Below are 26,019 nucleotides of genomic sequence, written 5' to 3'. Positions count from 1 at the left end.
GCACTGTAAAGATTAATATTTAATGTGTTTTTTATGCTTTGGAAGAATCTTGTGATACCAGATAATTACACTTTTATTCATTATACAAGATATCTCTAGGGGGGCAGATAAACTTAAATGGATGATGGGAAAGCACCTGTACAGACATAGGGGCATATTCTAGTGGCTTGATGAAATCGCTGATACATCGCAAGTTTGGCATGTTACCACTTGACGTTTTGTCAGTTGAGTTATCACGGTATTCAGAAAGACTCTGAAGCCATGCGATAGGAAAATGCCCAAACCGTACGATGAGTGTGATCTCAGCCTCTCTCAAAAGTTCTCACCCGTGCGATCTGCTGCGATCTGGCCCAGCTGCATAAAGAGCTGCACAGAGAGAGCCGCCTCTCCCTGCGCATATCTTGCCAGCGATCGCAGGGTTTTTAGAAAAATGTTAATACTAGTGTACGTGAGCAGGGGGTCTCCGGAGCAGATCCACATTGATTTGAGGTCTGGGGACCCCCTGCTTCCCGAGATACAGGCCCCTTTATGGGGCGCCGGTATGCCCTATGCTTTTAAATGTCGTCATGTGACGCGGGACATTGAAACACTGCATGGGGATACCGGCACCCCATAACAGGGCCTGCATCTCAGGAAGCAGGGTGTCCCCGGACCGCAAATAAACGCGGTTCTGCTCCGGAGACCCCCCGCTCACGCACACTAGTATTAAAATTTAAATAAAAAAAGCTTCATTACACTAGCGGCTATCCGCTAAGGCAATGAAAGGGTTAAACTTGAATAAAGTAAAACTCTTAATAATATATTATAAGAGTATAATATAATAATAAGAGTTATATAAAACTCTTTGATAAAGCGCCAGCACGGCGGAAAACGCGTCAGAGTGTTTTTTAGCTCTCATGGGCATGATCTATTGAATAAAACTTTTTTGTTTTTTAACCCTTGATCTGCCTCCAGTTCTCTTTGCTGCAGTGCTCCTTGCTTTTCTCTCTACTTCTACTTTGGACTTCAATGACGGGATGCACGCCAGGATGAACACACTAACAGCTGTCCGTGAGTACTAATGTTTTTTTCCTGGTGTTGGCTCAATGCCTATGGAAGATACATAGAACTGACCTAGAGTAGCTGGCTGCTATTTGACTCCATGGGTTTCCCCTTTAATGTGAGATACCCTTTGGCTTCTATTCCAGCGCTTTAATTATTTGGTCATTATACAGCTTATGTTTACATTGCATCCTACAAATTACTATTACAAAAGGATTCAGAAGATGTTTATTTGTTAAACTTGAATATCCTGTTTATTGGGGGCAGAGGGAGTGGATGAAGGGGGTAGTAGCCCCAGGGTGGGTGGTTAGGCCTGCTGGGAAGGTTGCGGGAGGAGTTAACCCTTTCACTACCATAGAGGTGGGAACCGCTATGGTAATGAAGGGGTTAACCAGTCCCACTTCCCACCCGGTAGACCTAAGCACCCACCCTTGGGGCAATTACCCCCTTCACCCAATCCCTCTACCCCCAATAAACATTTTAAAAAAAACAATACTAACACCCACCTCCTCTACCCGCAACAACCCACCCAAAACATACAGTACAGTAATGGGCAAAAGTACTATTATCCAGAAATGGATAATACTGCATTTGCCCATTCAAAATAAAACAATATAAAGCAGCATAAAGTAAATATAAATTCTACTTACCCCTGCCAGGGTGAAGGGTGTCCTCATTACTATACTCCGCATTCATGTCCTCCGTTGGCAGAAACACAACAAGAAACAATGCAACCCCTGGAGGGTGGTCCACGGTGTCGAATGCTGCAGAGAGATCGAGTAATATGAGCAGAGTGTAATGACCTCTGTCTTTGGCAGCATGGAGGTCATTAGTTATTTTAGTGAGGGCTGTTTCAGTGGAGGGAGCAGTGCGGAAGCCAGATTGTAGAGGGTCTAGGAGAGAATAGGTTGTGAGAAAATGGAGCAGGCGAGAGAATACAAGACGTTCAAGAAGTTTAGAGGTAAAAGGCTGGAGGGAGACAGGTCGATATTAAGAAAGACAGGTATGGTCAAGCTAGCTGTTTTTGAGTAATAGTGTGACTGTTGCATGTTTGAAGGAGGAAAAGGTACCGGATTAGAGGGAGGAGTTAAAAATGTGTGTGAGCGTAGTGATAATAGTAGGAGCAAGAGGTTTTAACAGATGGGAGGGAATGGGGTCAAGAGGGCAAGTTGTAGAGGGAGAAGAGGAGATGAACAATGACACATCCTCTGTGACAGCGGAAAAAGAGTCAAAGAAGGCAGGAGGAGAGTGTTACGCCGGTGCTGCCCGCAGACCAGACCCGTCCCCTGTGCTGAAGGGGGAGGTAGAAATACACGCACCCGCAGCAGAGGGAGCGTTTCCGGAGTGTGGTATTAAGCGTTGCCAGGGCAGATGTAAGTAACGTAGACAATACTTGCCGGTACCGGGTATAGGAGTAGAATAGTGATTGCCTTGCCGAGGTCAGGGAGCGGAGAGATGAGGAAGGTTGAGTCCAAGCCGTGATCGTGGGATGCCAGAGAATACGTAGTCCAAGGAGAGCCGAAGTCGAGAGCCAAAGGGGGTAGTCGTACGAGCCGTGTCAAAACCTGTAGTAACCGAGAGTACACCAAACACTTCCATACAGAGACTATGTCGAGCGATGAGTGAGGGCTCAGAGATGCTAGATAAGGCTGGGCTGGCCAATCAGGGATGGGGGCGGTTCAGGAGGTCTGCAGGGAGCCTCTCTGGATTGGTGTGGCTGATACAACCCAGATGAACACTGGTAGTACTCTGATTACACCCGTGCGGTGTACGGGGGCGGAGCCTCACAGCAGGAGTGGAGGTAGAAGGGTAGCTGCTAGGAGTGCACTCTGTAAGCTGCGTGTGCACGTGAGCGGTATTGGGGGAGGACACGTGTGCGCGCGGGATGGGGGACCTGCGCCTGCCACTGAGAAGGAGGGGAGGGACCCTGCGGCGATGGAGGCGTTGACAGTCTGTGGAGGCAGAAGGCGGAGGTTGCGCTGCGCGCCCTGAGTTCCTGAGGGTAGTCTGTGTTGTGCGGACGGCGCTGAGAAACCAGATTCCTAACAGTGCCTCCCTCTTCAGGAATGGCCTCTGGACGGTCCTCAAAAGGTTTCTCTGGAAACCTCCTTCTGAAGGCTCTAAGAAGAGCTGGAGCGTGAATGTCCTTTAAAGGAACCCAAGACCTCTCCTCGGGTCCAAAACCTTTCCCTTGTATCAGGAACTGGAGTTGACCCCTGGACACGTGGGAATCCAATAGAGATTGAACCTCATACTCTTCGTTATTTTGGATGGTAACTGGATCCGGCTTGCGAGTCTTGTCCGGGAAGAAATGACTGGAGACGAAAGGTTTTAAGAGAGAAACATGAAAAACATTGGGGATCTTCATACTGCGTGGTAGCTGGAGGCGAAATGCCACAGGATTGATCTGTTCTAAAATAGGAATAGGACCCAGGAATTTAGGTGCCAATTTTGGGGATGATACCTTTAAGTGGATATTTTTAGAGGAGAGCCACACCAAATCCCCTGGCCTGTACCTGGGCGCAGGATGACGGTGGCGATTGGCCTGAAGTTAAGCTCTGCGGGAGGAGTCGAAAAAGGGTAGTCTGAATCCTGGACCATGCTGCTTGGAGAGAAGAAATGCGTTCGTCTACGGCCGGTACCCGAGAAGGAATGTTGGAGATGGGCAAGAAGGGAGGGTGAAACCCATAATTTATTTTTAAAAAAGGGCGATTCACGGGTGGCTTAATTATTGGCAGAATTAACAGCATACTCCGCCCAAGGAATCAGTTGAGTCCAATCATCCTGGGAATCAGAAATAAAGCATCTTAGGTACTTTTCCAGGGACTGGTTGATTCTCTCCGTCTGTCCATTGGACTGAGGATGATAAGCAGAGGAGAAGGAGGAAGAGATGCCCAATCTCTTGGTGAAAGTTCTCCAAAATTTGGACACAAACTGAGACCCTCTGTCAAAAAAAATGGAGGAAGGAATGCCATGAATCCGAAAAATTTGATCCGTAAAGATATCAGCAAGGGCGGGAGAGGTGGGCAGTCCTTTCATTGGAATAAAATGGGCCATCTTCGAGAATCTATCCATGACCACCAAGACTGTGTTCATTCCCCTTGATTTGGGCAACTCCACGATGAAATCCATCGAAATATGGGACCAGGGATGGTCGGGAACTGGTAGAGGCAACAGAAAACCTTGGGGTTTTTGACGGAGTGTCTTGTTCTGAGCGCAGGTAGGGCTAGCGCGGGTAAACTCCAAAATATCCTGGGACATGTTAGGCCACCAAAAATTGCGACGAATAAGATCAATAGTCTTTTTAAAACCTGGATGACCTGCGGATTTAGAAGAGTGGCCCCAACTCAGAACTTCAGGAACAAATTTGGGGGGAACGAAGAGTTTGTTGTCAGGAACCGCCAAGTGCTTAGGAATGCATCTCTGAGAATGCATAATCATCAAGGTTCTTGAAGGTAGATATGGCGAGAATCCTCTCCCGTGGAAGGATGGTCTCCAAGGACTCCTCTGGTCTCTCCTCAGAGGAATGTTGTCTGGAAAGTGCGTCTGCCTTTACGTTCTTTGTCCCGGGAATATAAGAAAGGTGAAAATCGAATCTGGAAAAAAAAGGAGACCAACGAGCCTGTCGTGGACCAAGGCGTTGGGCATTCTCAATGTAGAGAAGGTTTTTGTGATCCGTGAGGATAGTAAATGGCTCTTTAGATCCCTCCAAGAGATGTCTCCACTCTTGGAGAGCCATCTTAACGGCCAGGAGCTCCCTGTTACCTACATCATAATTCCTCTCAGCAGATGAGAACTTCTTGGAGAAGTATGCACAGGGATGTAACTTGTCTTGGGGCGTAGGTCTCTGGGACAGAACTGCCCCTGCGCCACAATCGGAGGCGTCGACTTCCAACACGAAGGGAAGATCGATGTTTGGATGACGGAGGATAGGGGCGGATACAAAAGCTTCCTTGAGTACCTTGAAGGCGGACAGAGCCTCGGGTGACCAAGCAGCTGGATCGGCCCCTTTCTTCGTTAGAGCTGTGTGGGGTGCCACAATGGTAGAAAAATTACGTATAAACTTACGATAGTAATTTGCGAATCCCAAAAAGCATTGTATGGCCTTGAGGGTATAGGGTCTTGGCCATTCAGTCACTGCCTGAAATTTACTGGAATCCATCATAAAACCCTCGTCAGAAATGATGTAGCCCAGGAATTGAGTCTGATGAAAGGTGCACTTCTCCAGGTTGGCGTACAGATGGTGTTCACAGAGACGAGAGAGAACGTAGGAAGTGTGACGAATATGATCCTCGAGATCCTTGGAAAAAATCATTATGTCATCCAAGTAAACTATTACAAAAATGTTGAGTACCTCCCGAAATCTCGCTCCGCTTCTATGAGAGAACCTTTATCGCACCCTCCCCCCCCCCTCGTACCCCCCCTACTACCCTGTAACCAGACCCCCTTGTTTGTCCTGTGAGTCTAGTAGGTCTATTTGTTGGTCGATTGTTAAAAAACAAAACAGGGTGATATTTTTGATGCTATCAGGAAGTGATAACATGTATGTTTGAATGCACCCAATAAAATCAAAGTTTAAAAAAAAAAAAAAATGTTGAGTACCTTACGAAAAACGTCGTTAATGAAGTCCTGGAAGACTGCTGGGGCATTACATAGGCCGAAGGGCATTACAAGGTACTCGTAGTGGCCGCTATGTGTGTTGAAAGCCGTCTTCCATTCGCCCCCATGTCTGATGCGCACCAAATTATAGGCCCCACGTAGATCCAACTTGGAAAAAATCTTAGCCCCCTGTAATTTATCGAACAGTTCGGTAATGAGGGGAAGGGGGTAACGATTCTTAATGGTGATGCGGTTAAAACCCCTGTAATCGATGCAGGGTCTTAACGAGCCAACTTTCTTTTTCACGAACAAAAAGCCAGCCCCTGCTGGGGAGTTGGAAGGGCGAATGAAACATTTCTTGAGGTTCTCCTGGATATATTCATCCATGGCCTGTGACTCAGGTAGTGATAAGGGGTAGGTCTTAGACTTGGGCAAGCAGTAACCTGGAACAAGATCGATCGGGCAATCTTAGGTCCTGTGAGGCGGCAAAAGATCTGTCTGGACATTATTGAAAACGTCCCGGAACTGGTGGTAGACAGGGGGAAGGGTAATCTCAGGGACGGAGGTATTGGCCAAGAGTTGGAAAGCCTCATCTGACCTCGGATTCCAAGTGATGGGGGAGGAGGAAGTCCAGTCAATCTGTGGATTGTTAAGCTGTAACCAGGGAAGGCCAAGGGTAATGGGTGTTCCAGAAGCATGGATGGCATCAAGAACTAAGGTCTCCTTTTGAGGGTGTGAGGTCAGAAGGAGAGGAGCCGTCTCTAAGGAGATGTATGCCGGGGTAAGAGGAAGTCCATCTATACCGACCAGTGCGATGGGACTTTTCTTTCTCATGAGCGGTATGTGGTTCAGCCTGGCGAATTCTAGATCCACAAAGTTTCCTCCTGCTCCAGAGTCAATGAACGCTGCGATCGAGGTCTGAAACTTATCGCCTGTAAGAGAGACGGTATGGTGAGTTTCTTAGGGAGTTCTCCCTTATGGAGGGGAAGAGGAGACATGACACCCAGAGAGAGCCCCTCCGTACTCACTGGGTGTTCCCGTTTCCTGGCCGCAGGGGGCATTCCCGGACTAGGTGTTCAGCGGATCCGCAGTAGAAACCCAATCCCCCGGCATAGCGGAATTGCCGTATACACTGGCGACACACTTTATTCGAGCTCGGCTAGTCCCACGAATTCGGGTATACCCGGGTGTATTGAGGTTTGTGACTGTTTTCTGCCCGAGTGCATTGAGGTATTTTCCAGGCAGGGATTGAAGCATTTTATTCCCGCTGGCTGCAATACTGCACAGTATATATATATATACTGCATTACAATTCATGAATTTATGCCATCTGGTAGACACGCGAAGCATTGCAGCCTATTAAATCCTAATCATTATCATTTAACAGATCAGCCGCCCGTCAGCCAGGCATGAACCCAGGCTGGGAAGGCAAACGCAACGGGGCTTGTCAGAGGTGAGGAGCGGCGCATTCCAGGTATCTGCCAGGTACATACTGGGTATTTGCTCGAATAAAGTGTGTCGGTGCAGTAGGTGTGCGGATGCGTTGTACCCCCAATTGCTTCGGCTCTGGTGGCTCCAGGGCAGGATGAAGAGGAGTGATAGCACTAGTAACCGCAGGGGTACTGCCTGGAGTACTGAGGAAAGGAGGCTGAAAATTATGGAAGCGAGTACTCTGACGCTTGGAGCAGCGTACCTCGATACGTTGATCCACCCGGACTGCTAGTTCTATGAGAACCTTCAATTGATCTGGCCTGGGTTGACAAGCGAGTTCATCCTTGATGGGATCTGCCAGGCCTTGCCAGAATACAGAGACGAGAGCCTCCTGCCCCCAGTTAGTCTCGGCTGCAAGGGTCCGAAACTCTACGGCATACTGCATCACCGTTCGTCGCCCTTGGGTAATCTGTAGGAGAGAAACAGATGCCATCTCCCGGCATGTGGGAGAATCGAACACTTGCTGGAGTTCAGCCTTAAATGCCGGGTAATCCTGGGTAAGGTAAGAATGTCGCTCCCAGACCGGGGAAGCCCAAGCCAGGGCGCTGCCCCTTAGGAGATTATATATGTAGACTACCTTCTTATGTCCAATATTGAAGAGATAGGGGGCCATTTCAAACTGCACCTCACACTGATTGAGGAAACCCCTACATTCTTGCGGTTCGCCTGCATAAGGCTTGGGGGGCGGAATTTCTATGTCAGAGCTGCTAGCTGCGCTTGCAGGCTAGGGATCAACAGCAGGAGAGGAAGCAGCTGGTTTTCGGGCCGAGAGTACGGCGACCTGACGTATAAGTGCCACAATTTGATCCGCCATGGCCTGGTTTTGCTGAAGCAGATCAGAGAGAAACTGCCTTAGTTCGGTCTGGGTCTTGTGGGCTCGATATAATGTTATGCCGGAGCAGCCCACAGACCAGGCCCGTCCCCTGTGCTGAAGGGGGAGGTAGGAATACATGCACCCACAGCAAAGGGAGCGGGTTCGGAGTGTGGTGTTAAGCATTGCCAGGCCAGATGAAAGTAACGTAGACAATACTTGCCGGTACCGGGTATAGGAGTAGAATAGTGATTGCCTTGCCGAGATCAGGTAGTGGAGAGATGAGCAGGGTTGAAGTCCAAGCCGTGATCGTGGGATGCCAGAGAATACATAGTCCGAGGAGAGCTGAAGTCGAGAGCCAAAGGGGGTAGTCGTACAAGCCGTGTCAAAACCTGTAGTAACCGAGAGTACACCAAACACTTCCATACAGAGACTATGTCGAGCGATGAGTCAGGGCTCAGAGATGCTAGATAAGGCTGGGCTGGCCAATCAGGGATGGGGGCGGTTCAGGAAAACTGCAGGGAGCCTCTCTGGATTGATGTGATTGATACAACCCAGGTGAACACTGGTAGTACTTTGGTAGGTTGACAATTTGAGCGGAGCGCTGTGTGTCTCGTGAACATGGAAGAAAAAATATATATAATAGTGCAGATGGTATTAACAAATGAAGTCTCAAAGTATATATGTCTCTGCAATGGTGGTACTCACAATTGACAATGTCAATATAAGACGTATCAGAGACACTTCTCTCTCTCTGATAGGAGCCCTTTAATGGATTCCCCCTCAGAGTGGTGTCTTGATAGCGTGTCAGGAAGCTTGTTTGCGGTCAGGTTTTAACTCCCAAGATTTATGTAGAAGAAAAGAGAGAACGCACAATGGTACAGTATAGTCTAAATAATGTATTAGCAGCAATGAACAAACATATGCGTGATGCACTCACATTTCCAATATGCTATGCGTTCGAGGGAGAGGACAGCTGTAGTAGGAGAGTGCCGGTGTCTCCAGGAGCGGCGGAGCACTTCCGCATGCGTCACGTGTATCCGCGTCACGTCCTGTGACGTCTCGGGTCAGGGCGGAAGAAGCTGCCTTGTGTGTCCGTCTCCGTGCCAGCACCTAGCTCCAATGTTCTCCCCAGCTCAGTCACCTCCCACAGCAGATTGATTCTACGCGTTTCGCTGTGGCTTCTTCAGGAATCATAAATCTTGGGAGTTAAAACCTGACCGCAAACAAGCTTCCTGACACGCTATCAAGACACCACTCTGAGGGGGAATCCATTAAAGGGCTCCTATCAGAGAGAGAAGTGTCTCTGATACGTCTTATATTGACATTGTCAATTGTGAGTACCACCATTGCAGAGACATATATACTTTGAGACTTCATTTGTTAATACCATCTGCACTATTATATATATTTTTTCTTCCATGTTCACGAGACACACAGCGCTCCGCTCAAATTGTCAACCTACCAAAGATCTACCTGGACCCGGACAGTCCGTTTAAAGGGTGTAGAGCTGCTTTTTATTTTTTGTATTTCACATTACTATTATATTCACTTTATATTGGTGGAGGTTATTTATCATATTATATGATATATATTTAAAATTTAAACATCACTGTCACTTGCACTGTATAGACAATATATTTTTTCACTTTAGTTTAAGAAGCGCCCGGTTTTTATTCTTGTTTCTGAACACTGGTAGTACTCTGATTACACTCGTGCGGTGTAAGGGGGGCAGAGCCTCAGCAGGAGTGGAGGTAGAAGGGTGGCTGCTGGGAGTGCACTCTGTAAGCTGCATGTGCACATGAGCGGTGTTGGGGGAAGACACACGTGTGCGCGCGGGATGGGGGACCCACGCCTGCCACTGAGGAGGAGGGGAAATGGCGGAACCGCCGAGGGGAGGGACCCTGCGGCGACGGAGGCGCTGACGGTTTGTGGAGGCAGGTAAGCGGAGGTTGTGCTGCGCGCCCTGAGTGGCCCTGAGGGTAGTCTGTGTGTTGCGCTGACGGCGCTGAGAAACCAGATTCCTAGCAGAGAGTTAGCAAGGGGTGTAGGGTGGGAGGAGGAAACAGTGGATGTTCTGACGTATGGATTCCACCTTTTCCTTGAAATAGTCAGCAAAGTCCAGAGGTGAAATGGAGGAAGAAGAGGCAGCTGAGGGTGGTCTGAGTAAGGAGTCAAAGACAGAGAAGAGTCGGCGTGGGTTAGACTTGTGCGTGTTGATTAGTGAAGAAAAGTAGGGGTTGTTTAGCTTGAGAGAGGGCAGAATTGAAACAGAATAGCATAAATTGGTAGAGAAGGAAGTCTGCGAGAATGTGAGATTTCCTCCAGAGGCGTTCAGAGGAACAAGTACAGGAGTACAAGTCCCTCTCTCGCAGCCCTTCTCACCAGCTTCACGCCAACTTTTTCTGGTGAGAAGAATTTGGGATAAAATTGCAATTCTAAAGCCCCGATGAGATTCTCGAGGCTACTAGAATTGCACGATTTTCTAAAAATTGCGATTTGTGGTTCATCGCTGCACACTGCATGGCATGTTTGGTCGAGAGCCAAAAATGCCGATTAAATGCTTTCGCCGTGCACTTATCGAGGCTTTCTGAATAGCTACAAGATTGTTTTGTGCGATGACTGCTGAAAAGCCTCGATAAGTAGGTTATCAAGGCTACTAGAATAAGCCCCATAATGTTACATTTCTTCCATACCCAGATTTAACTTTATTATAATCGCTAGAGGCTCTGCACATGATTGTAACCCTGCCAAATAGTGAACGTTCGCTGTTGGTCAAAAGTTTTGAAACATTGCTAGAAATCCCCAACTGTGCATTTTTAACAACGTACTGTAATGTTTGCCACTTGAAGCACAGGGAGATATAGTCATTTGTAAAAATAAAGACAGAGAGGGTGAATGTCTATGGCTGGGGATATCTCAACAATATTGTGTATTCAAGATGACACATTAACTGCCCCTGGCACAGAATCGATTTAATTCCTGACGCTGATTCTGCACTCGACTATTTCCAATGCGAGTTCTTAAAACTCTGTGATATCCATGCTCCACTACGCAGAATAAGGGTACGTGGGGCCCACCTTCCATGGGTTTCAACTGACTTATACCACTCTTTCAGTTCAGGGATGCCTTATGGAAAAATTACAAAGTAACTGGCACCACCAAGGATCTCAATCACTACAAATGCCTGCGGAATATGTGCACAAGGCAAACAAGGCACACAAAAGCACAATATTACTCTGACAATCTCCTCCAGAATACATCAAACCCAGTAACTTCTGGAAGGTTATCAACAACATATTCCAGCCTTCTAGCCATCAACAACCATGTAATATCACTAAGGGGGATATTAGTTTGACAAACCCCACTGACATCGCAAATACATTCAATGACTACTTTGTGGGGTGTGCCACTAATTTATTAGCGAAACGCAACTCAAACCACAAACATGAATCTAATCCTGGGAGTACCCCTATAGTCCAACCCCCTCCCAACAATGCCCACAATTTTCAATTTGGCCCAGTATCCGAAGAGGAGATTACACAAGCGCTCCTCAAATTAAAACTAAGCAGCCAATGTGGACCTGACTTACTACAGTCTCAGTTCCTAAGACTTGGTGCCCCAGCCATTGCCAAACCAATTGCTTCCGTAGTCAACTCTATCCTGTCTGCAGGCCATATCCCTAAGACCTGGAAAACTGTCTTCAAAAGTGGGGACAAAAACACTGTCTCAAACTACAGGCCAATCTCTCCTCCCAATACTATCCAAAGTCATGGAAAAATGTGTTCTCTCCCAATTAAGCGATTACTATACCAAGACAAATTTCCCTAGCCAATTCCAATCTGGCTTCCGCCCCAAACACTCCACCATAACTGCCCTGCTAAAAGTTTGCAATGAAATCCAGTGTGGAATGGAACAGGGACAACTCACTGCTGCAATATTCCTTGATACTGTTGATCATGCTATCCTGCTTAATAAACTCCAGTGCTCTGGAATAGGGAAGCATGCTTTAAACTGGTTTCGGTCATACCTATCAGGTAGATCCCAACATGTGTCCATCTCAGGCTCTAACTCCAACCCCTTGGATATCACCTGTGGCGTCCCGCAAGGCTCTGTTCTGGGGCCCCTACTCTTCTCAGTGTTCATCAATGATCTTCCCACAGCTTCTAAGGAAGCTTCAATACACATGTATGTATGCAGATGACACAATCCTATATGCACACAGCCAAAGCCTATCCGACCTTGAACACATACTTCAGTTTAACTTTTTGAGACTTGAAAACTGGATTTCCCAAAACAAACTTTTTTTAAACACTGACAAGACTGTAACAATGGTGTTTGGGACCAAGACTACATTTTTAAAACTTCCAGTGACTGAGCTCCAGATCAGAACCAACGCTAACACCACCCTAACACCTGTCACTAGTTTTAAATACCTGGGCTTATGGTTTGACTCCCACTTAACATTCGGGATGCACATTGATACCCTGACATCCAAAACCTATGCCAAACTAGGTGTACTTTATAGGAACAAATCCTACCTAAGCCTGCTGGTCAGAAAATGTATCGCACAGCAGATGCTAATGCCAATTATCGACTATGGAGACATAGTATACGGCTCGGCCCCCCAAACCCACCTTAACAAACTTGACACCCTCAACAATTCAATATGCCATTTTATCTGGTCTGTAACTGTTACATACGCCCATAATATATATTATCTTTAACTGTGCATGCAATGTTTTGTATATAATGTATACCATGTTCACTTATGTAACTGTATTTGTAAACATGTACTATTTGTAATTTTAACTCTATGCCCAGGACATACTTGAAAACGAGAGGTAACGCTCAATGTATTACTTCCTGGTAAACATTTTATAAATAAATTAGTGCTGGAGATTTGGAGAGAGTACAGCAACCCCCTCTGTTCAAGGGATTAAAAAAATTTTTTTTGATGATGATTGTTAACTGAACCAACATTCCAGCACCTTATGGGAGTGTAAAATGGCCAATGGATTGTATCTGTGGTAAGACTAGTGAATAAATCAGTAACAGAAAGGCTGTTATAAAAAAGTAAAATCTCTCTTCGACATGAGCAATACATTACAGGCCAGCAAAGGCATATCTATGAACTTCAGGTCAACAGTGTGATCATGATCCAGGACGATTTCTTCAGATCTTACTCTTAAACTAGAGATGTGCAAAACTTTAGCTAAAGTTCACAAACCAGGATAAATGTGCTCTTTTTTGTGAAAAACGTAGTTTTTTTTATTTTAATACTATGTTTTAAGTCAATGTTCAAGTCCCTTGACCCTAAACTCAGTTCACATGACCACCTTAGCAAACTAGACACCCTCTACAACTCAATATGCCGCTTTGTCCTACAATGTAACTACAACACACACCACTGCAAAATCCAGCTGCAAAGTACATTTTTCCTGTCTTGCCTTTAAATATTTTCTGTGCAAGTTATCCGCCTATGTGTACAAACTCCTCACCCCTACCACACGCAGCACTTATTACCTGAGATCTGACTCCAAACGATTGTTCACAGTCCCAAGGTTCAACAAGGAATCCAGTCACTCCTCCTTCTTTTACCTTGCACCTCACAACTGGAACAACCTACCAGAGACTCTCAAAGCCGACTCCAGTTTAAGTTCTTTCTAGACTTCAGCTGTCTCACATTTTAATCTTGTCTGTAACTGTTACATACAGTACGACCATAATCATCTATTATCTCTAACTGTCCATGAAATGTCTTTAGATGTAATGTACTGTATAACCTCTGTTTATTTAATTTAACCATGTATTGTCATCATAACTCTGTTCTCAGGACATCATTGAAAACGAGGGGTACTGTAACTCTCAATTTATTATTTCCTGGCAAAACATTTTACAAATAAAATAATTACATTTATATACTGTCACTTTTGCGAAATTCTGTCAAAATTGGCAAAAGTTTGGAGCATGATGATCATGAAAATGTCACAAAAACGTGAGAAATGCACACAAAAAAAGCATGAAGCACATTTGAAGACATTCCCATATCTCTATCTCTGACATCACTATTGCAAATAGGAATACAAAATCAGGACTGGATAATTATTACAATGAACTTTGAATGAGTCTCTTTGCCATTATGAGACTGTGGTCCAGTCCTAACTTTAATCCCAGTGCATTCTGGTTGGTGATAGTCATGAATCCCTATGGACAATGGAGACCAAAACTGGGCCGTAGTTTTATGGTAACAGGGTTGGCAATAGTGGTGAGGAAGGGGATACAATTTCTGACAGCACTTGGAATAAGAGGAGCAAGGCTGCAAACTTTATATACATCAGAGTTTTTCATACGTTGAAAAGATATCCCAAGACAACCAAATAGACACAAATTGGATTTGATACCAATACAGAATGTTTATTAATCAATACAAATAGCATATGTGTTGTTATTGGTCACAGCTGTAAGGGCCATCATGGGAATACTCCTGAGATCTGCAAATGAAATAAGGGAGATCTCCCAATCTTCCACTGACTTGTGTTGAGGGAACATATTTCAGTTGAGTAACAAGAGGACATATTGTGGATAAATACTAGGGAAGACTTGGCCGGTATTGTTGTGATATCTTTGCTGGTTGGATGGAAGGATTAGCAGAGACAGAACTTTCAGAATGATGGTATAGGTATGGATAGACTTGATGAATAGAAGCACAACACCAATATGTTTGCACCTGTAGCACCGTATTAGAACAGGTGGAAACCTCCACATAGTCCAACCTCCAGGAAGAGGAATTTAACGCCAGCACAGCCCCCTGCTCCAATCAGAGACCTTGGCTCTGCAATGAAAAATACACGGTGAGCACCTGTCTTGTTCCAACACAATAACCCCTTCCCTGCCAGAACGGTCAGCAATACATTGCAGTGCATGTTGTTGACATACTGTATACTATCAGCTCTATGCTAAGCCTTCACTATTTAAACTTTCAAATCCCAGAGATATCTGACAATTTTTTAATTGTTTATTAAATTGGCAGTTGAAAAATGAATGACGTATCAATGGCATTTATTTGTTTTTGTAACAACTGTCACAAAGAAGAAAATAAAAATAATAATTATTATTATCATTAATAATATTATTGTTATTATTAGTTAATAATCTTACAAATTTGACAACTATGTTATAGCATAATTGATAACAACAATATTAATTATAATAATACATATAATATTATTTTCATTATGATTGTTATTATATTAATATTTATGCAAATCATATCAGATCTAACATAAAATACATAATACTTGGTAATATTGAAAATAAGAGTAATAATAGGTATAATAATAGCAATATATAATAGAATCATAAATATAGCATACAACAGCCATATGAATGCTTTGAGATACATTAATATTGTAGTGTTGCAGCGCAGATACAGATTAAGGATCCAGGTCTACTTACTGGGATACTCCCGGGCCCAGTATGTGGGGATTCCCCAGCACAGCCCTTCCACCGCTCCCCCAAACTGGGACATATCAGTAACTTGCTGGTTAGTGACCTCGTAATGTTTGCGCAGAGTGTCCAGCTCCTTTTTCATCTCCTGTAATGGAGAGAGTATGCAATCAGAGTGTCTGCATATTATCATGTCTGAGAAACGCTAACTGAATTTGTATTTTTTTTTCTTTTACATAGTATTGAAGCAGGGGGTCTCCGGAGCTGAACCCCATTCATTTTACCTCAGGGGACCCCCTGCTTCCAGAGATACTTACCTCTGAATGGGGTGCTGGTATCTCTGTGTTTTGTTTTTTTAACTCAAATTGTGTTTGTTTTTCAGAAGTGTGCAGGGAAAAAAATTGGGTGGAGAGGGGTGGGAGGGGGATACAGAATGAAGGAGCCAGGGGGATAAAGATAGTCTATGTACATTAACATTTACTGAACATATTACAGTGCAGAATTACACAAGATGCTAAAATTACTCCAGACTGTACAAGTTATTCTTTGGCGTCACACTGTAATCCACTGGCTCCTTTGCTACTTAGGATCTTAAAGACACTTCACTATATATATTATATTTTGGATAGGGCTTTTTTTTCTTCTTAATCTGAGACATCGCATATATTTCCTTTATTTAGGTTCATACTGTGTCTGTTAGCTTTTTTATTTTTACCAGATACAGGGTCGTTTTGACATCTTTTGTTATGTACGATCAGTATGTAATTGGGGGTGGTCTACCTGTGTCTCTGCATAAATCAAACCATGGTTGCCAAGTGTGCCGTATTTATAGTAGTTGTCATTAACCAGGCTAGTGAGGCTACTCATCTGGCAGGCAAAACATATTTTTTCTCTGCTCTGAGATAGGGATGGAACTGCAATCTGGAGGCCGGGACTATTTGCGCACCCGACTTATTTTCACTCCTAGAGAATATCTCTAAAGGTCTATTCAATAAGAACAGCCACAGGTCCAAGGCTCAAGATTGGTAAGTCATTCTCTGGATTCATTTATGTATTGAGGTCCAGACACATTTAATTTTGGGGCAATCTATTACATATGGAGATAAGTGCCTTGAATACTGCACAGTTTTTTGCTTTTTAAAGCTTCAGCGTCACGTGGGTCAAAAGGAAGTCACACTGGATGACGTCACTGCTTCCTATTAGCCTGTATGGCGCGGGAGCTTTGAAAAGCTGCATTATGTGATCCCTGCTGGTGCGCCAGAGCGGTACCAGCATCCCCTATGGAGGTAAATATCTCTGAAAGAAGGGGGTCCCCAGAGCTGAAATTAATGGAGGTCAGCTCTGGAGATCCCCTGATTCAATCCTATATCAAATAATAATAATAATAGTTGCCCTTTTGGATTGCTTCTTTTAGGGGAAGTGTAATAGCTGGAAGATAGCTCAGTTGTAACAGCAATGCCTTTGACGTGGAGAAAGTAACTTCAAATACAGAGTCCGTCAGCTCTCTCCTTGTGCTTTTGGGTCATATTTACTAAGCAGTGCTACACCATTTGACACCTTCCAGCACAGCTTTATGGCACATTCAAGTAAATATATTATCATGTATACATTATGTAATGTTCACTGCGGTATACCACTTGGGTTATTGCTTCCCTCCAGCTTATCATTTATCTAAGATAAGCAGTTACATATGTAATCCTTCCCCCACCCCCTTTGGGAAGGAGTTAAGGCCCTGAAAGGGTTAACTGTATGGGTTGTTGCAAGTACTGTGCCCTTTTCCCATATTTGTTGCAAGAAGCTTAGCCACGCCCACCTTCTAGAAGGTGTTCATCCTGTCAATTAGTATAGGACACTAAGTATACTTTTAGCTCAACCCACCTTCTAGAAGGTTCCTAGCCTGTCACCTGCTATAAAAATACTTTGCTGAATCCAAACCACTCCCCCTGTAGGCACAATGACCAATGATGTCACTAGTAGTTATAAATTGGAGGGGATTAGTACCCCACCCTCAGATCCCAGGAGGAGAGCCAGAGGAGGGGGTTATCACCAGTATATAAGTAAGTGCACAGTTATGTTATAAGGTAGTTATGGGTAGTAGCCCCTGTGTTGTTTTGATAGACAGGGACGTGCGATTGAAGATAGTCTCCCTGGAAATGTAGGAGTCATAGCAGTACAGGCTACCAGAGGGGAGGCCTGTGTCCCATAGGAAATGCCCAATATGTTGCTCTGTGACTATTCTGGTAGAGAATCTAGGAGATGCCTGAAGGTCTATCCCTGTGGTGAGCATCCCCAAGAAAATGAGTAGGGCCAGTATATCCCTGTGGTGAACACCCCAAGGGTTTGAAGGTTGTTAGGCTGTCCCTATGAGCACCCCGAGGGAATACAATGAGCCCATACAAATGGACCATACTCTCTGTTACCTCTTTCAGGAAACATAGAGAGAGAAAAGTAATACAGAGACAAACAATCAGTTACCCTCAGATGGGATATTCAGGGTAGCCCAGGCAGTGTCCCTGAAATATAAATGGTTATATAGTACTACAAGAAGAGCTATCATAAATGTATGTTCATGTAACCTGTTCAAGGGATCCAGTAATGCATCTGGAGAAAAAGCTGTAGCTATTGACTTATCAATAAAGCCTGTACTATTTATAACTACAAAACTCCGGGCGCTGATCTTTTCCATCGCCTAACAGACCACTGACAACCCCTGAGACAAGGTCAATCGTGTCGGATGCCTTCTACACCACTACACTGATGTAACCTCCCTAGGGAAACGAGCAGGGAGGGTTACACATAAATACATATATATGGCAGGTTACATTAGCAGTTATTCATTAGGCTGTGATAGTGCTGCTGGAGGCACTATCGCACAGAAACTCCTATTGACCTCAATGGCAGTTTCCGTGCGATAGTGTCCCGATCTGCACTATTGCAGCTCGATGGAAAACCTCCAGTTTATCTGATACAAAATGACACTTCAGTAACACCCTAAAAGACAGATAACACCCTGAAAGGATCCTATTAAACCACAGCATTTACCCTTCTGGTATGGATCAGCTCTTCCAAACGCCCCAAGCCTGGGAAGGTATTAATATCCATTCGTGCGACTATACAGATACCTCTGTATGGCATGTGATAGGCAATTATATTCTGGGGAGACACAGATGGAAATAAATCTATTACATGGTTAATGGACGTTGAGATTCAAGTCTTATTTATTTAAAGAAATAGTATGGGGGGGGGGGGATTTTACAATTTTTAAGAGATGAAGATGAGAAATAGCTCTATCTGTGTCAGTTTATCAGCAAAACTGCCCCTTGCATCTCTGGGTACAGATCCATTGATGTCAATGTTCTAGGTTTATTAGAACCTAAAGCCAGAAGTCTTCACTTTAGGGAGGATCCATGGAACTGGCACAGAGCTCACTCACCTGATTGTAATCAAAGACAGCATTGGATGTCTGCCGTCCGGCGTACACATTAAACACGGCAATGTTGACTTGCCGGTTAATGTTAACAGTCTGGTAGATAGTTGCACCGTTGTTTCCCGAGTTGATGAGCTGGAATGACTGAAATATACAGATTTACAGTATAGCTATGTATCTAAGATCCAATAAAATGGCACTTTAATAATATAATGCAATATCATATATTATATAATATACTATAAAATAATAAGTTATGATATATAATATGATACAATATATTATAATATAAAATAATATTTTATAACATAATGCCCTATTATATAATATAATTTTAAAGAATCTAATTTAATATTATATCTGATATATTATACAAGATAATCATACATAACACAATACAATATCATATAATATATAATACAATAAAACACAATAAAAAATAAATATATATTTATAATACAATATAGTATACTATAAAATTATATATAATAATATATAATGCAATATAATATATTATGATATTATATATATATATATCTTACTATAAAATAATATAATATATAATGCAATATAATATCAGATAATTATATATAACATATAGTGCAATATCATTTTATATATATATAAAAAAAATATATATAATGCAATATAACATACAATAAAACAATATCATAGTACATCTAATACAATTATAATATACATATTATAATTTATAACATAATTGAATATAATATAAAAGAATGTCACAATCTAATGCAATATAATAGAATATATAATGCAATTTTATTTAATTTTTTATCTTCCCTATTCGGCATAAAAGGGATTTATGAAAGTCTAATGAGAGCACCTTATTTATTTAAAAGTGGAAGATAAACTGACATTTGTACTTTAATAGAATGTAATACAAAGAAAGAGTTCCCCCAAAACATATTATCTGCTTGTGAGGTTTTTTTTTAAACAACTTACTCACCCATTTATCTAGAAGTTCAATTATTAGGACACTTGTACATTTAGTAGGGAAAAGAGGTGGGATTATGCAGCACACCAACACCCAGCAAACAGAGTAAAAATAACCAATAGGGGTCTCCCACAAAACATTTATTTATTAGTCACATGTAAACACTAGGTTAAAAAATGCACCCCAACGCATTTTACGCATAACGTGCTTTGTCAAGGTGTCTGAGCACTGGATCCGATTGGACATTTATTCTTGTCACTTCTAGAAGATACAGTGAGTGAAAATTGTTCTATATATTACCTCGGTGTTTTTCAACAAGGGTTCCTAGGAGCCTTTAGGTCATCCCTTTTGGGCATCCTTAAAGGGCTCCCTGCAATTTTCTATTATTATTATTATTTTGTATCAATTACAGAATAATTTATAATGCATCTGATCTGAAATTAGAGATGGTTGGGGGTTCGTCAGAATTTCACATACAGTAGGGTTCCTTAACCACAAAAAGGTTGGAAACCACTGTCTTACCTCATCTGCCTGTAGGGGACTTAGAAAAACTCCTAAGAAAGCAGCAAGCAGGATCTGTGAAATTAGTCATTTTTGAAAACAAAAAAAATGTTTAGTTAGGGTTTTCTCTTCATTTTTCAACCATAATCATTCATTAGCATTAGTAAAATTCAGCAGAAATATTAAAGTTAGCAGAAATGTACAAAGCTTCAGTAGTATATTCTCGTTTGGAGAAATTTGTTGAAGGTTGACATATATGCAACTTTGTATACAGCCGCACGTGGCTAAAATCCACTAAATTCCCTAAAAGCAAGATTTCACCCTGGTCTGAATTAAAAGAATAGTTTTATGAAAATAAAAGCAGCCATACTAAGGAATTTAGTTTAAGGAGTAGCTGTAGTGCCAACAGCATTATCTCTGAAGTGGGTGAACCCGGTTTCAATCCGAGGTCACTGTATTTGTCCCTGAGGCACCAACATAACTTTGTAATCACTATAAAGCAGGGAGTAATTATACAAAATTCTATGTGCAGTGCTGTATACAATCTCAGCGCTATATAAAAGTATTATTAAGTCCCACATAAAAATGAAAAAAAAAAAAATATGTACATTCATTTAAAAATATATATATATATTACTAGAGCATTTCACAACAAAAAAAAGTATTTGGTTCAAAGAATAAAATAAATATATGTGAGCATTTTTACAGAGCAGCGAGAGGTTTGAACAGAAGCCACTTACGATTGCACTCATTGTCACTGAGTCACCAAGAGAACGCTGAGGATTCTGGGCTATAGCATCTTGCTCTCCCCATTTATATGTTCCAAGAATGAGATCTTAATAATGGTCCCTGAGATAAGATATTTGACTTTCTCATTACAATTTGAGATACGCCAGAGTAAACCCTGATAGTGGGTGATATGTGTTTGCCAACTAGGATCGGCTTCGAATTGTTCCACTTCCATGACCCTTCCTCCCAATGTCTTTCTTAACCTCATAGGAATGACCGTACGGAAAACTATCTGCAAAGAAACAAGGGTGGAGAACACATGTACAGTACAAAATGAGTGTTTAATTACAGAGAACAGTACAGAAAGTAAAGTGACGATTGGGAGTTATAGCCCAGAAAGCAAAGATATGAATCACAGTGTGTCAGTTTCACTTGGTCTCACGGATGATTAAATAAATCATTTTTAGCAGTGTTAAATAAATAATCAATAGATCATCCATCTTAAAATGAGCAAATGTAAAAGAAATAGCATACAGCCACTATTCCTGCACCATTCCTAATAATTTCACAATACACTGGCGACACACTTTATTCGAGCTCGGCTAGTCCCACGAATTCGGGTATACCCGGGTGTATTGAGGTTTGTGACTGTTTTCTGCCCGAGTGCATTGAGGTATTTTCCAGGCAGGGATTGAAGCATTTTATTCCCTCTGGCTGCAATACTGCACAGTATATATATATATACTGCATTACAATTCATGAATTTATGCCATCTGGTAGACACGCAAAGCATTGCAGCCTATTAAATCCTAATCATTATCATTTAAAAGATCAGCCGCCAGTCAGCCAGGCATGAACCCAGGCTGGGAAGGCAAACACAACGGGGCTTGTCAGAGGTGAGGAGCGGCGCATTCCAGGTATCTGCCAGGTACATACTGGGTATTTGCTCGAATAAAGTGTGTCGGTGCAGTATATATATATATATAAAACGGCTGGACCCCCCTTGTCTGACCCACCCAATCTCACATTGGCCCGTGTGGTCTAACCGGTCCCCATTACAAGGTCGTGTGTGGTGGTGCACCTGCAAGTAACAGGACTCCTGAGTCTCCCGCTTGGTGTTATCAGAGGATATCATCAGGACAGGTATCTGAGGTAGTGGGTACGAGTCCAACTTACTTCACGTGCAGCGCCTCCACCTCATCAGGATCTATGCTTCCGCAGGGAGATGGTCCTGGTGAGGAACTCCTTCTCGGTGGTGACTGCCACTGTAGAGTAATCTCACACTCACACAGTGGGGGTTTCTTTGAACATGGCATCTTTATTGTAGGTTGGGATGTAGCAGACTGCCCCATGCAGCTGCCGGCTCTAGCCGCACATCTCTCCGTGCTGTCCCTTTGCCAGGTACACCCTCCCGTATTGAAGTGGGATTCCCTTTCTCCTAGGGAGATCACCACTGCGCCAGGTCCCTGGACACAGTGTGGCTTAGACAGACTTGATTGGTCACTCTGGTACCGCTAGTTACTGCACTAGGGTCACAAAAGTATTCCTCTAATCCCTTATGCCATAGCATAAATCTTACCAGATGCTTCACACAACTGCTGGTTAACACTTGCAACACACACTAACTGACAGTGCTGTGCCCTTTATACCTCAGGGGGCAGGCGCATCTCTGATGTCACTATCCAGGGACTCAGAGCATACAGCCACTCCCTTCCTTACAAAGGGCACCACACCAGGGTGTGAGGGAAAACCTCCATAACTACTGTTGGCAGGCCTGTACTTACCAGGACTTACTGCCAACAGAGAAGATGTATGCAGTCATTATTATGCATGGCTACATATATATATATATATATATATATATATATATATATATATATATATATATATATGCAAAAAACAGGGTAGTGGGAGTGTGGCGGTTCACAGGAGAATAGCAGCGGCGAAGACAGGGACTGCCCGGGTTCTAATCTAGACATCAGTCCCAATTTACGGTGTCTGCCACCAGGACGGACAACTCCCCATATAGGATTGAAGCAGGGGGTCTCTGGAGCTGAACCCCATTAATTTCAGCTCCGGGGACCCTTACTTCCTGAGATAATTACCTCCTTAGGGGGTGCTGGTATCTTAGCTCAGGTTGAAAGCCTCTGGTAGGAAGCCGCATAAGTAGTCACGGCTTCCTATTGGCCATGTGATGGGACATATAAACCTGAGCTGATGGGAGAGAGGTGGAAGGGGGGGATAGAGGGAAGGGGGGAGAGAGGGAGGGAAAGGGGGGGAAAGAGGGAGGAGAACAGGGGGGAGGGGAAAGGGGGAGGAAGATGGAAGGGGGAGAGGGAGATAGATGGAGGGGAATGGGGGTGAGAGGGAGTGGAAAGGGGACGGGAAGGGGGCGGGAGGGAGAGGGGAAGAGATAGGGGGAAGGGAGAGTGGGGGAAATGGGGGAGAGAGTGGAAGGGGGGAGAGAAGATGGGGAAGGGGGAGAAGAGGGGAAAACTGGGCGATAGGGAGAGGAAGGGGGTGGCTGAGGGAGGGGGAAGGAGAAAAGAGTGAGCGGAAGGGGGAGATATGGAGGGGAAGGTGGGAGGGGAAGAGGGAGAGGGATGGGAAGGAAGGGGGAGTGGAAGGGGAGAAAGGGAGGGGAAGGGGGAGAGAGAAAGAGTGGGGGGAAGGGGGATAGAGGGGAAGGGAAATGGAGGGAGAGGGGAAGGGGGTGAGGGGAAGGTGGGGAGAGAGGGATGGGAAGGGGGAAAGAGAGGTATGGGAAGGGGGAAAGAGGGAGGGGAAGGGGCAGAGAGGAGAGAGGGGAAGGGGGGTAGTGAAGGAGAGGGAGGATAAAGGGGGGAGAGAGGGAGGGAAACGGGGGGGTAGAGAGTGAGGGGAACGGGGGGAGAGAGGGATGGGAAGGGGGGGGGTAGTGAGGGAGGGGAAGAGAGGGAGAATAAAGGGGGGAGAGAGGGAGGACAAGGGGGAGAGAGGGAGGGGAGGAGATAGGGGGGGGGGAGATAGGGAGGGGGAGGTGGGGAGAGAGGTAGGAGTAAAACAACTGAAAATAAACGATCATCTATTTCGTCAGAGTGCTGTCTATAGGCCTTGTTTTCATCCTTAGAGTTCATTCGACCCCCCATCTACCATTGTTCTACCTTACCCCGGCGGCCAGACACCATTCGTGTCATAACAACTTGCGGGTACCATACTGCAGCAAATCCATGCTGCTGTGGGACTTCCTCTGCAGGGGTTTCTCCAGACTCCAGGCTAGGTGGGCAACCCAGGCACTTCTCCTTGAACACAAGATCCGACAGCAACTGAGAAAACCGCATTAATCAGGCCTTCGGGTTCCACCAATTGCGGAATTTCAGGCGGGTCCTCAATCACTTCCTGGATAGCATTGCGCTCCGGCGGTCCTGCCGAAAGGGTCTCTAGAGGCATCTCAGCAACAATAGGAATAGGTACGGCATCGCTCCTATTTTCTGGGCTGGAACTCACGGGTTCGCTCACTTCCGCTGATCAAGGTCAACTGGTATAGGGAGGAGGCACGTCAGGATCTGCAGGACGTCTGGGGGTGGATCTGTCTGTTTCACTCAGGTCCCCACTTCCTTGGGCAGAGTCGATCAGTATCGTCCAATGGACATGTGGCTGCTTGTATGTGTAACCCCTCTTTATTTGACTGTACCTCAGTGTATGAGGTGGGGTTCTGAGTTCGTTTCATATAGTAACCCTCACACTTGAGTGGGTTCAGTAATAAGGGAGAACTGCAAAACAGGATACTGTATGTATAAAAGTTTATGGATAAACAAAACAGGAATAAACACAGGTTTGCAAATACTCCTGTATCCCTTATAATTAGGGCCACAACATATCAAACACAATAACTTATTAACCTCTCAAATGTAACTAGCACAGCACTTATCAGTGTATAGTACAGTCACTTTAACTGAGTTCACTCCCCTGTTGATCAGACAGGGTTAGGTGACATTAATATCTCGTTGGAGCTCTTTATTCTGAATTGACAGTTGCAGGCTTTTGCGTTTTATAGATAAATGTAAAGGGTACCCTTCCCTTTGCACAGCAGGGGAATCTCTTCCTTCCGCTATCTGTCTCCTGAGCTGTTCCTCTGGGGCTGGCAGGTTTCTCACTGTGGTGTGTCACTGAGCTTTCCTCACTGTGCTGCAGATCACCACATAACTCCACTCTCCAGCTCTCTGTCAGACAGGTGCAGATCCCTTTTGGTGGATGGCTGTGCAAGCATGCCTCACAATCCAAGCCTCACAGAGATCTGAGAGCCACAGATCTGTCATTTCCCCAACCTCACTGTTACACTCCCCCTCATAGTCCCTCCTCCTTCACCAGTTCTCTCCCTGGCTGAACAGAGTCCCATGTCCTGTGGAGTATAACAGCTTAAAGGGGCAATGTCCTGTGCAGCTTGGCAGCGTAATGGGGCATTGTCCTGTGTCCTTGTAGACACGGTGTTACATCCTCCCCCTTCTCAAATGTTGACTTTCCCCATCACAACACTGCCAGTCATGCACCATTTGGGTAGCAGTGTCCATCCAATTTTCAAAATCATGTTCCCCTACAGGGATAGGCTTCACCCCGTAGACTGTCCTTAATTGTTTGTAGGGGCTATTCTCAGTAATGGGTTTCATTACTCTATCTAGTACTTATCCCACCGCTTGTAATAGGGCCTTGGAGAAGCCCACTGCAGCTAGGGAGAGCTGGGGCCCAGTAGCCAATAGAGGTCAGACAGCCAGGAGCCGGCAGCCGGATGCTGATGTTGGGCCTGACCTCTGGCCGCGCCCAATTCTAGCACTGATTACGGAATTGTCCCGGCTCTCTCTCCTTGTCAGCGGCCCTGCCAGTAGCTCTGACATACGTGCTCCACTGGGGATGGGCACTCTTAACCTCTCCTCTCTGAGCTCATCCCTTCCTGATACCCAATCACATAAACCCTTCTTTAGGTGCTCATTCATTGGCTCGAGCACCTGTCCATGAATCTCATTGTGGTATATATTT

The 26,019-nt window shown here is 44.4% G+C and overlaps 1 protein-coding gene across 1 annotated transcript; it reads right to left on the bottom strand.

The window, feature by feature from the left end:
• Window positions 1–14,333: 14,333 nt before the first annotated feature.
• LOC142495610 (gastrokine-2-like) lies at window positions 14,334–21,113 on the bottom strand. Its single transcript, XM_075601303.1, has 6 exons — window positions 21,018–21,113; window positions 20,299–20,352; window positions 18,825–18,962; window positions 18,434–18,544; window positions 15,401–15,539; window positions 14,334–14,777 (listed from the first exon to the last, which is right to left on the bottom strand). The coding sequence occupies exons 1-6, from the start codon at window positions 21,027–21,029 to the stop codon at window positions 14,686–14,688; spliced, it is 546 nt and encodes a 181-aa protein (XP_075457418.1). The 5' UTR covers window positions 21,030–21,113; the 3' UTR covers window positions 14,334–14,685.
• Between the last annotated feature and the right edge of the window lie 4,906 nt (window positions 21,114–26,019).

Source organism: Ascaphus truei, chromosome 5 (assembly GCF_040206685.1).
Source record: "Ascaphus truei isolate aAscTru1 chromosome 5, aAscTru1.hap1, whole genome shotgun sequence".
Lineage (NCBI taxonomy): Eukaryota > Metazoa > Chordata > Amphibia > Anura > Ascaphidae > Ascaphus > Ascaphus truei.
This window is presented reverse-complemented; position numbering and strand designations above follow the sequence as displayed.